At 39.3% G+C, this 12,537-nt stretch overlaps 1 protein-coding gene across 1 annotated transcript; it reads left to right on the top strand.

Moving 5' to 3' along the window:
* The first annotated feature begins 723 nt into the window (after positions 1-723).
* On the top strand, positions 724-10,397 carry LOC130193973 (alkaline phosphatase-like). The gene is made up of 11 exons (XM_056414837.1): positions 724-845; positions 1,429-1,554; positions 3,717-3,832; positions 5,078-5,252; positions 5,945-6,117; positions 6,480-6,614; positions 6,697-6,772; positions 7,385-7,519; positions 8,221-8,412; positions 9,068-9,184; positions 10,072-10,397. Exons 1-11 carry the CDS (start codon positions 752-754, stop codon positions 10,344-10,346), a joined length of 1,614 nt encoding a protein of 537 aa, XP_056270812.1. The 5' UTR covers positions 724-751; the 3' UTR covers positions 10,347-10,397.
* Positions 10,398-12,537: the final 2,140 nt, after the last annotated feature.

Below are 12,537 nucleotides of genomic sequence, written 5' to 3'. Positions count from 1 at the left end.
TTCCCACAGAAAAACAAGCCAAGACAACTTGGTGAGAGAAGGAACATATTGGGGTCTTTTAAAAAATCAGAGGAGGGAAATGGAAATGTGACCATTTTCCTGACATGAAAATGCTGACCATAACAAGACTCAATCATGATATTTCAAGAATAGCTTGCACCTCGTGTCCTTTCTTGTCTTGGACTGTTTTTCCAGGGCATGGGGGAAAAGAAATGGAAAAAATAGTTATGATTTGTATAGTGATGGATGCCAACACAAATTGGGTAGGCATTTTTTCTCTCCCTTTAAAAGGCTGCAACATAAAAATGACCCATTATACACTACCACATCAAAGAACCATTCACATTTCTATCATATACAGTTCAGATTGAGGGAGCAGAAAGGGGGATGGCTAAATTAGAGCAAACTTTTAAAACAACAACATGGGGGTGGGGCGTTTTCAGGAATCAAAGTGAGAGGGGCTGTGATGGTAACACTCTCTTGTGTGGTCCCAGCTTCTCTGTCTCTTTCTCTCTCTCTCCCCTGGTTCTTCCTCCTTCTCTCAAATTTTCTTGTCCCTCTTTTACGGCTCTAAGCCTATGAGCTGGCTTGGGCCCTTCCTTACTACACACCCAGTGGGGCTTTAAAAAGGCAGGGCCAGAGGTCTCAGCAGCCACACTCACTCTCTGCCTGTGCCTCTTTTGGTGTCAGTGTGCTGCACTGAAAGCCGGCTGTGTCAACCTCTCCAGCCTCCAGGTTACTCGGAATAGAGATGCAGACGCCGCATTTCAGGGCCAACAATCTCCTGCTTATTCTTCTGGGGCCCATACTGTTGTCTTTGGGCCGGGCAGCTATGGAGAGCCAAGGTGAGGAGACGACAGATTTATTATTGCTGCCTGCGGTTTGGATATTAGTAGCATTTCGTGGGCAGACAAATGGACATGCAAGCAGGTCACCTCAACCTGGGAGAGGGTGAGGACAGACTGCTTGAGAACTTTCACTGCGTTGCACTTTGTCAGTGTCGATGCACACAAGTGTGTTTTAATATATTTGACTTGTGTCTACCTGTTTATGTAAAATGTGGGGTTGGCTATTTGTCTTTTTGTTGGTTTTGTTTGTGGCAGGAGGAAAGTTCCTGTTTGACCTGGTTCACTCAGTGGTCATGGATAGACAGAAACCAAGTCTCTTCTTGGCTGTTTTTGACATTTTGACACCTTAAAAAATCTCCAAGGCCAAATATAATTAAAAGTGCCAGAAAAAGATAGAGAGCGATGCATGAGTGTGCAGGCCCCCACAGAAACACTTGAATTCACTTCAAGCTTGCATAAAGCAGAACTTTACAATTCCACGCATGCATAGACCACGATGCGAAAACTCTGAGATCCCCTCTTATATATCTACAATCCCCACATATCTCATTCCCCATCTATATGCATTTCCACATAGCAGCACTGTATCAACTTGAGAAGGAACCAGCTTATTGGGATGCTCAGGCCAAGGCAACACTGGATGCTGCGCTGAGACTCCGCCCCCGGGAACACCGAGCTAAGAACCTCATCTTGTTCCTTGGCGACGGTAAGTCATGCTATCATTATGAAATCAATTCCAGCAAATATTCAACATGGATTTGGCTGTATAGATGGAAATTCGGGAGTGACTCCTAATGCATGTGTATGTGTCTGTTTGGGAGGGCTTATGATTGCAAAGGGTTGTAATACAACTTTGAACAACTTTTGTCAATTGTTTAAATGCCACTTATTGTGGACTAAGTTGTTTGAGTAATGAATCAAGTAGAAAGCCATTTATCTCATATCTCATCTTCTACCTGGTTCCCTCTGATCATGAAAGTAATATTTTTCTCTAACCTTCCCCAAGAAGTTAACATGTCTAAACTTAAAGCTTTACAGTGGATCAAATGATGAAGTGTAACATGATAGCGGTCACTCGGGGACCAACCCACAGACTCCTGACTACAGTTCACTTTGGCTTTCGAAGCAAATTAGTGCCTTTCAGTTCATTGTTTTGTTTAGTAAAGTTAGAAACTAGCTTGTGAACATAATGGAACATTTTGCAGCTTTAGAACCTGCTATTTCCCTCGGGGGTTGGTACAGACCAAAATGGAGCTCTAGAGCGAGAGTGAATGCTGGACTTACCAAAAGAGGTTGCAAGGCCACTCAGTGCATCTAGTTTGTTAGAGAAAAACAACTTGTTGAAATTGCATTTTAGTGTGAGTGCATTTTCTTCCCCCACATACATGAGCAAAGTTGATTGTTTTAGATATTTTATATTGTGCATCGTCTACATCCATTTCTCTCACTAGTATTCTTCTTCACTGACTATGAACTGCTGAATGTCATGGAAACCAACTGTATGCTGTCAGTCACGCCACCCGGGTGCTTGTGCATGTACACCCTAATGCACACATAATCCAAACTAAATATAGACCTATGTATAAAAGGGCTGGCTCTTCGAGTTCATGTCCTCGTGCTGTAGAATATAACTGCTGTGAAATCGTTTGAAAAAAGATTTGAACCTGAAAAAATAAGATTCAAAACTGTAAAAAAAAATCTACGACTGAAAAATAAAAATAAATATTTTATAAATACAGAACTGAATCAAAATTATATTTAACCCAACAAAACGTTGTATACACGTATTTATCTTTTTTTCAAACAAACAACTATTGACCTGGATTTGGCTCCAAAAAAATCATTTGAAATGAACATTTCTATCTCTGATTCACTGCTCCGTCTCCTAATTCACTCCATAGCTTGCTCGACCATCGTTGCTGTCAATCACTCATTTGTCTTCTGTGTGTTTGAAAAGAGCATGTACAACAGATGTAATATGTTATACCTTTAAGGTGGCAGGAGCTGGCTGTCCCCCTGGAGATCCACTCCTGTCACGATGCATTGTAACCTGGCCTCCAGTGACTGTACTGTCTATCAAAAGGCCAACTATTGTCAGTTCGGGAAACTTTCCATCTACATCGGATTTGATTGGAAAATCCTTCACAATAATTGTTACTGGTGTGGTATATTTACAGCTGGTGAGGCATGACATTTTTTTTATTTTTTAAAGGGGAGCTTTTTAATGGAACAGAGATTTAAGAGTGTTTTACTGCGAACCACATATAGAAATATCTGCTTTAAATCGACCTAGGAAGTAACATTTCTGGGTGGTCAAGGCTGAGTTCCTTTACATTTCCCCAATAATGCCAGAGCATGTTCTCGGTTTTATGGCTATGGTGTTGAAGGGAGAGTGCATCGTTGTTGCATGGGCTTCATACTCTTTCATGAGTGAAATACAATAGTGGACCACATAAAAAGATAAAACAGGATGCTTAATTTTTTTGGAAAATCCAAAGGCAATTACTGTACGCGTTATATATTTTCCAGATTGTGACATAGCCTACAGTTATACAGTACATTCGACCAATAGTGGTCTGATTACTTGCCTGCATGAGTTGGTGTTGGTCTCTGTGATGAGTGTGTTTGAAAGAGAGTAATTTTCAGAGAAAACAACTGTCTTAAATGCTTTCATTAATTTTAATAGAATTACTGAATATGTCTTTCCTTCAATCCAAGTATGAGCTTTTCAAACAAACACATTTATATATAATTGGTCTGGATTTAGGAAATGTTCATAACAGGGCAGTAGACTGGGATAGGTGTACATTTCTATAAGACTGAGATGGAGCCTATCAGTGACATTGCCTGTAAATCATTGTCTCCCAGGGATGGGTGTATCCACAGTGTCGGCTGCTCGAATCCTGCGAGGTCAGATGGAGGGCGCGTCAGGGGAGGAGACAATGCTTGCGATGGACACCTTCCCATATGTGGCCCTGTCAAAGGTGACAGCACACCTGTTTCTCATCAGGCATTATTCATCAACAAATATACAATACAATTTATCATTTGAAAGAGCCAGATCATCATGTAAATTCAGTTGATGGATAAAAGAATATTTTATAATTATTTGTCGATACTGTCATAATGAATATATTTTTCAGTACTATCTGAATAAGTGTAACAAAAAGCTTTTTGAAATGCATGTATATACAAAAATATTATGACCATTATTACTGTCCCTTTTTCCTATTTAATCTCATGATCGGCTAATAAAAATCTAATTTTTTTAGGAGATAACACATCACATGAAGAGCTATAGCCTAATCAGAATGGGAACATGTACAGGAATTGTGATATTGATAGTTTATTTTTTGTGTAATTATTGCAAAAAAAAAAAAATTTCATGCATTCTTTCATTACAAAAAATCTGAAATATATACAAGCCTTTTTTTCTTTTTTTATTGCTGCTGATTGCTTACAGCTTTAGAAAACTCAAATATCCTATCTCATAAAATTTTAATATTTCCTCAGACCAAGTAAAAAAAGATTTATAACAGCTGAGTGTTTGTCAAGGCTCAGGAAACCCTTGCAGGTGTTTCGAGTTAATTAGACAATTCAAGTGATTTGTTTAATACCCTGTATACTTTTTCATGATATTCTAATATTTAGAGATAGGATATTTGAGTTTTTCAATAAAAAATGTAAATATTGCAATTGCAATTTCACGATATAGAATCCCAAATGCATTTCATTTTTTTTTTTTTTTTTTTTATAAAAAAAAAAAAGAACTCAATAATATATAATTTTCTGAGACAGTCCTGTACATGTGGCAGTGGTAAATGGGGAATGTGTATATACGTTATTCAGGCATGTGTATTTATGTGTCTGTGGAGAGGGAGAAAAAAAGAGGGAGTGGGGATGAATGAAGGGTGGGTGAAGGGCTAAGTGTGTGTGTGCTTGTGTGTCCCTTTTTAAATGCGTTGGTCTTTTAACATGTTACAGCTTGCCTCATCTTGCTCTGACTTAGTGTCATGGGATTTAGCTAAAAACAGCACTTCAACAGAAAATGCTGAGATTGTGGTAGAAACAGGTTGGATTCAGCTCCATGGACAAATATAATCCATCAATTATTGTGGTTTAAGTGATAGGGTGAGTTAGTCTGAGTATTCAGCATTTTTGGTGTCTCCTATAATGGAGATACTTCAAATACATGTTTTTTAAAATGTGTTTGTGCTTCTACTCCACAGACCTACAGTGTGGATAGGCAGGTCGCAGACAGCGCCAGCACGGCTACAGCCTATCACTGTGGGGTGAAGGCCAACGCTAAGACACTGGGGCTCAGTGCTAACGCAGTGGCCTATGAGTGTAACACCACCTTTGGTAATGAGGTATTCTCAGTTCTACGACGTGCTAAAGCTCAAGGTAAAGACACCTTCTGGATTGCAAAGTATCATGTGTGTGGGTAATGAAAAGGCCACAGGCTTTAAATATGTTCTTATCTCAACATATACAATGACTAATCTGCCTTTAAAATAATATACAAGGAATAAAGTTAATCTCTTCACTGCTACTTACACAACACTAGGCCAATGTCCAGATGTCTACTTAAGAGACCAAAGCGTGTTCATGAAACATTTTTGAAGGATATTTAGAGTCTATAAATTAGAAACATTATATTTATGTCTGCTATGTGACATCTTGTCTATCGTCTGCTTTCATCTTTATTCTGCAGTATTTCCAAAAAAGCCCCCCCAAAAAGGGTGCTAATAAAGTTATCCAAAGGCAACCCTTTTTTAATTAAATTGTAATTCATTGGAGCAGCAAGCACTACAACGTGTATATGAAAAGCATTGATTTTCAAATTTTCAAAATCCATTTCTTTGGTAACAAACTTGAGAATAATAAGTCATTATGGGTAAGTGGAACCTCTTGTACCTCTTTCAGTATGCTCCATGACATGACCAGGAAAGACTGCTAGACTCTGGTCAACCATTAAGAACTAAACTGTTACTCATTAATTTATACCAATGCCACACTCAAAAAAGGCTTTCACATTGAGTGCGAGTATCGGTAAAGTGTTGCCTCTGATTTCAGTGCCTCTCTGCTCTGTCCAGGTAAATCAGTCGGTGTAGTGACGACCACGCGGGTCCAGCATGCCTCGCCGGCCGCTGCTTACGCCCACTCTGTCAGCCGCAGTTGGTACAGTGATGCAGATCTTCCTTCCAGCGCCCGCCGACAGGGCTGCGTCGACATTGCAACCCAGCTGGTCACCAATGTTGACATTGATGTATGTAAGAACAATGCTGTTTGGTGCATTTATTTTCTTCAGAGCTAAATACTTTATCCATAGATTATTACGAGATTATGTTCTTGCCTTATAATCACATAAGTATTTACACATGAGAGGTGAGGGGAATGAAATTGAACACTGGGTAGTTTATAAACAGTGAAAACCATTGTGCTCTATTGTTAGGGCAGTAAACTTTTTCAGTACAATTAGATATTACTTTATTCATCCCCAGGCGGCACTTTTTTTGAAGCAGCAGCAGACATATTTACAAATATACAATTGAAAAAATAAAATAGCAGGGCATATTACATCATACGCTCCTAAATATAATAATGTCATTCTGCCTGGTGTGCTTTTAGGTGATTCTGGGGGGAGGGAGGATGTACATGACACCAAAAGGCACTCCAGACCCCGAGTACCCTACCTCCAACTCTCGCAAAGGGGACCGCAAAGACAAAAGGAACCTCATTGACGTGTGGCTGAAGGCTAAACCAGTAGGATTAATTGCTTTTGGATATTTACATATATTTTAGGAGTTGATTAAAAGTTTGAATTGTCTTCTGGTTTGATTTTCAGAACAAGAAATCACACTATGTTTGGCACAAGAAGGAGTTTGATGAAATAAATGTTAAAGCTACTGACCGGCTCATGGGTAGGTATATTAACACATAAAACACAATATATAGCAATGCACATACACCCCCCCCCCCCCTCACACAAACACACAAACACACACACACACAATATACTACTCAGGTGTTGAAAGATGAGCGTCTTTTCAGTGGCTTAGAAACAAGAGGATTACAGTAAAATCGACATCTTTACAGCCATATGTCAAGTAACCATGTCAGTAATCTACACTATGAATCACTGTTGGCTGGTCTTACCACCCCTAAATACAAACACAAATCAAGGGGGATATTCCTTGCTGTGATTGTGTATAACAGTAATAAGAATGTAGCATAATTATTATGTTTTACTTTTAGCATAAGTGAAGGATAGCTTGTGATATATTGAAGTCAGAACCAATGTTGTCACAGTTTCAAAATAGAAATAGCATATGCAGTAATCTGGGATTGATTTATAAATAAATACAGTCCATGTTTGCCTAATTTATTAATACAAATGAGCAGCTTGCATTTTAAATCTTCAGTCTTGTGATTCCCTCACTCTCTGTTTTTTTAGCTCTGCCAGTTTTGCGTTTTACGACCCGATAACATTCAGTGTTTACAACATTTAATTTCCCTCTCTTTGTTGGTTCCAGGTCTATTTGAACCAAAAGACATGCGATTCGAGGTTTTCCGGAACAGCACACGCGACCCTTCCATTGTGGAGATGACAGAAAAAGCCATACAAATCCTCAGCAAGAATCAAAAAGGATACTTCCTGTTTGTGGAAGATAAGTACTAAATCAATTGTCCTTTACATTACATTACATGTCATTTAGCAGATGCTTTTATCCAAAGCGACTTACAATAAGTGCATTTCAACCTAGAGTACAAACTAAGAACAAGAATACAGGAAGTAACATTGTCCTCTATTATTAAAATATAATCAAGCTTGTCATGATGGGAATCATGAAGAATTATCATCATGGTGGAACCTCTCGTACCTAAGGGGACTTGTGGGACACTTTGGTCGTCAAAAATATATTTCTAACCTGATGATGTAAAGAATACAAGCTTGTCAATATAAAACCGGCTATTCACTCTGTCATTTAAAAATGTTTTTCCTCCTGATAGATTTCCTTATAACACCCAACACCTTTTCATGAAGAATTTATGGCAAAAACTAAATGTAGCATAATCCAATAGATATTTTGGTAACACTTTATAATATCTGCAATAAGTTATGAAGCAGTGGTTAAGTATAATTCATCACATATAGAGCATTGTTACACACTTTCTAAATGATGGATTCACCATTTGTAAATGAAGTTCATAGTGTGCAGTTATTATAAAGTGTTACAGACTACATTAACACTTTATTATAATACAGATATTTTCCTTTTAGCAACTACTAAAATGAGTACAGTGTAGCCTGTACCAGTGAAATGTTTTGAGGCAGGCTAATTCACTTGTTTTGTGCCTTTTGTGTTACGAGGGAGAATTGATCATGGTCACCATGATGGCATTGCCAAACTGGCGCTGACAGAAGCGGTGATGTTTGACCGAGCCATTCAGCGCGCTGAACAGCTAACAAGGGAATCTGATACTCTCACTGTGGTCACTGCTGACCACTCCCACGTCTTCACCTTCGGTGGGAACACACCTCGAGGGAATCCCATCTTTGGTATGGTTCAACACAAACCCTTGAGTGCATTCCAGATTGAAATTGGGATGACAATCGTACTCCGAAAGATGAGATTTACATGGTACAGTTGGGGAAAGACAAGTGAAGAATTTGTAGATGATATATCTACAATATAGATATAGATGATCGAGGATAGTATTATTGAGATAGAATGACTATTCAGTTCATTTTCTATAGCCCAACATCAACAATTAGAAATGTGTGGAGTTGGGCTTTACAATCTGTACACATACAACATCCCTGTCCCAGGACCTCGCATCAAATCAGGAAAAACTCTCAAGAAATAAAAAAAACACTTTCACAGGGAAAAAATGGGAAGAAGCCTTCAGGAGAGCAACAGAGGAGGATCCCTCTCCCCGGATGGACAGAAGCAATACATTTCATGTGTGCAGAATGAACGGTATTAAAGAGTTACAACACATTCACTAAGTAGGACAGTATGAATAGTTTGTAGTAGGCATGAACCTCCAGACCTCCGGGGCACATCAGCAGGGCCATGGCATCAGACCCAGCCAGGTCCAATGGTCCCTATGAGATGGGAAGTCACAACAACTCTATGTGCTTGTTTTGCCTCCCTGTAAAAAGACAATGTGACCGATGTATTACTACTCGCCTTCTCCTCTTTGTCATTCAGGTCTGGCAACAAAGAAAGCCGATGACAAAATGCCTTTCACCAGTATCCTGTACGCCAATGGTCCCGGTTACGTCCATATAAATGGAACCAGAGGGAACATCTCAATGGTGGATTACTGTAAGCACAAACTAATGTATTTCAGATGTGGCACTCATTGCGTTGATGTGTGTAAAGCAAGAGAGAACTGATGTGGTTACGGCTGACTTGTGTGTTTTGCTCTGGAAAGAAAAGACGAGATATGTCCATGCCATTGCTGTGCTCTGGTTGTCAGGACAAGCCTCATTGTGTAAATGTAACTGTATCTAAAACAAGGCTAGTTGTATTACTTTGTGGACACACTGGACAGCAATGATCCAGTTCCTCCTCCTCTTGTTCTTCACCATTTACTTTAATCTTTGCATGAGTTTACTTGAAGGTATAAATACCACTGTCCAGGAATGAATTACCTTTTTAAAAAACCTCCATTTTGTTTTTTTGAATGGACTGGCTTCACTTCATGTTTTTGGAACCAGTAGTGTTTCAAAGATGCATCCACATCTTAAGTTACCTGTAAAGGGAGAATACATTTCGAAAACGTTATGTATCCATATGGATAAATATGAATCACTGTAAAAGTCAGCATGTATATTCGAATTAAGACTAAGTTAGTAAATTAGATATTTTAGAAACTTTGTTGTCCACGATGTGGATGTAAAGAAAAATTGGTCTTTCTTCAGAATTATTTATTAATTTTCTGAGTGTTGAACATGTTCTAATTACATCTAATGAGGTAAATTACAAAAGATTTTGAGGCGAACATCATCTTAAAGCTATCCAAAGGTAATATCTGGAGTGGATGATATATGACACAGTCAAAGGGAAGATAATCTGGAGGACATCATGGTTCATTTATGGTGGCATAGTCTATAACAGCATCTGTTTTGTATTAACGATTGATGATCCAAGCAGAGAGTTTCCTAAAACAGTGTTTGGTTACTTTCTACGCTCAACACATTTCTCTCCAGACGACGAGGAGTACATGCAGCAGGCTGCCGTGCCATTGGACGCTGAGACGCACGGCGGGGAGGATGTTGCTATCTACGCCAAAGGCCCAATGGCTCATCTCATTCATGGAGTGAAAGAGCAGAACTACGTGGCACATGTCATGGCCTACGCCGCCTGCCTAGAGCCCTACAAGAACTGCCCTCCTCACCAGCAGAGCCACACCTCGAACGGGTGTGTCAACACAAACTCGAGCCACCTCTTGTGCCTGCTTAGTCTCCTCTGGTTACTCCGATGACCCCCACACGTATCAACCCCCAGACCCCCCCCCCCCCACACACACACTTAGAAAAATACATTGCATGCATAGAGCAATACAGACACTTGATGCACTTAACCTCTGTTGAGTACATACACACACAATGTGTTAACAGGAATACTCACATGCATCCTGATCACACAGTGTATATTCACATGAGCTCGTTACCTAGAGTGAATCCAAAATGCAGGCTTGGATATGTAGTCATTCAAATACACACTTACAAACAGGCAAGCGGTGCAGGCTAGAACACATACCAATATGCAAACATTAATTCACATAAAGGTGGCTCTGTAAGAGGAACTTCCTGTCACTGTTGCCATTGCAGAGCCAGCTGCATTTACTTCATAAGGACTATTTCAAGCCTGTACTTGCAACGTGACTACTTACTTGCACTAACTAGTTTTTTCATTAGTTAGATTGATTTGTATCCACTTCCTTTTTTCAAATTTTAAATACATACATTGTGAGCACTGTGCTCCCTAAGAGCTAGTGAACACTTGCAAGGAGCTGTAATATACTTTTTACATGCAGTATTAATGTGAGGCTTCACCCAGAATAACTTGCAACAAGTGAGAGGGCTTAGTGTTCAGTTTGTGGACACTTAGACACACGGCTGCTGATCAACATGATCGTCATTGTCCAGATGGAACAAATGACTATATGATTGTAACAGAAACCTTAACTACGAAGCATTGTGTCGTGCCAAGCTCCAACACCAACAGACCTTACAATAATTCATGAAGATGCTGCACCTCTTTCAGGAGGGAAAACAATTTATCTTTGAATTTGCTTTATCAAGTTTGTATCTTGACCTCATTTGTTCCATATAGTAAATCAGTTTTCTGTCACTTGATATATAATCTGTTTGGATTGTAGATGAATGTATTTTGTAAGCAAATATTTTTGTCAATGTATTTTTATACTGTTTTGCAAATCTTAAAGGATGAGATGAAAAAAAATGTTTCTTGTTTAGTCCTTTCTTCAATTCGACAAATTACTAAAATATATATATATGTATGAACATTTATCATGTACAAAGCATTTAGGTAACCATGGCATCAATGGGAGACGCTTCAATACATACACTTCAGCGACACTTCAATCTCCCTGCCTATATGGCTTTTGACCTCTGTCCATCTTGTGCTTATAGCCGTTCACTGTAATTGTTTTGTTGAAGTATTTTTACTTTTTCTATGACTGTAAAATGTCCAAATGCTGATTCTGACAAGAGAAACCATATATTTAAGCCACATGGCAGGTTAGAGTAAGACTGCTGAGGATTGTTTTACCATACTGCCGAAAAGAATCCCCCATCAATTAATTCAGCCCAACATTTTAAAAACTTTTCATGGACTTTTATAAAACCAAAACTGAAAACACAAGGTACAACATCACTTCGGCCGTCCAACCCTGAATCACTTTGCTCTGGTCACTCAAACTGAGGAGCTTTTCAACATTGCCCAAGATTGAACTCCTCCAGCAACTTTTTGGACCCCGTCAACACTATTGAAAGCGTGCTTTCAAGCTAATACTCCCACAGCAATGTATATAATAAACAGACTCCCCTGTCTGCTGTGATTCTCTCCAATTACCATCCCATCTCAAATCTGCCTCTCAGCAAAGGTCTTCCAAATGGCTGTCAACCTGATCATCTTTACTCCCACCAGCTCTCTGAAACCTTCCAGTCCGAGTTCAAATCGTCCTGACCAGACCTAGAAAAGAAAACTATCCAGAGGTTACAATATATCCAAAGCAACTGACATGCATGTAAGATGTGGTATCCTGGCGCTGGATCCGTACTTGTGTAATCATCTCCCAGGAACAATATAGGCCTCGGAGTCATTCAGTGTTTTTAAAATCTAATCTTCAACTAGCATTCTCTCTGCTGGCAAGCAGGAGGCGCCTTCTCTAGTTGCATGAGGAAGTCTGATTGTTTGGAGGTTTGTGAGAAAATGACCCTACTTCCCACTTGATTTATTACCTCTTTAAACATATTAAACATGAGTTTATGTTCTTCAATACAGCATGATTCGTTTAGTAAATGATGGTCCCATTTAGAGTAAAATGGACATTAAAGCAGGGTACACCTCATGATTGACAGGTCTCTATAGCTACCAGAACCGCAGACAGCAACAGTACGCCACTAATCTGCAGTCCAAATCGGCTT

This window comes from Pseudoliparis swirei, chromosome 5 (genome assembly GCF_029220125.1).
Source record: "Pseudoliparis swirei isolate HS2019 ecotype Mariana Trench chromosome 5, NWPU_hadal_v1, whole genome shotgun sequence".
Taxonomy (NCBI): Eukaryota; Metazoa; Chordata; class Actinopteri; order Perciformes; family Liparidae; genus Pseudoliparis; species Pseudoliparis swirei.
Note: the sequence above shows the minus strand (reverse complement) of the source record. Positions and strands in the feature narration are given on the sequence as shown.

Excerpts from the sequence above, each read along its gene's own strand:
- LOC130193973 (XM_056414837.1), top strand. The coding sequence starts at position 752 with ATGCAGACGCCGCATTTCAGGGCCAACAATCTCCTGCTTATTCTTCTG. Across the intron at positions 3,833-5,077 it reads CATATGTGGCCCTGTCAAAG|ACCTACAGTGTGGATAGGCA; the intron begins GTGACAGCACAC and ends TCTACTCCACAG. Across the intron at positions 9,185-10,071 it reads CATCTCAATGGTGGATTACT|ACGACGAGGAGTACATGCAG; the intron begins GTAAGCACAAAC and ends ATTTCTCTCCAG.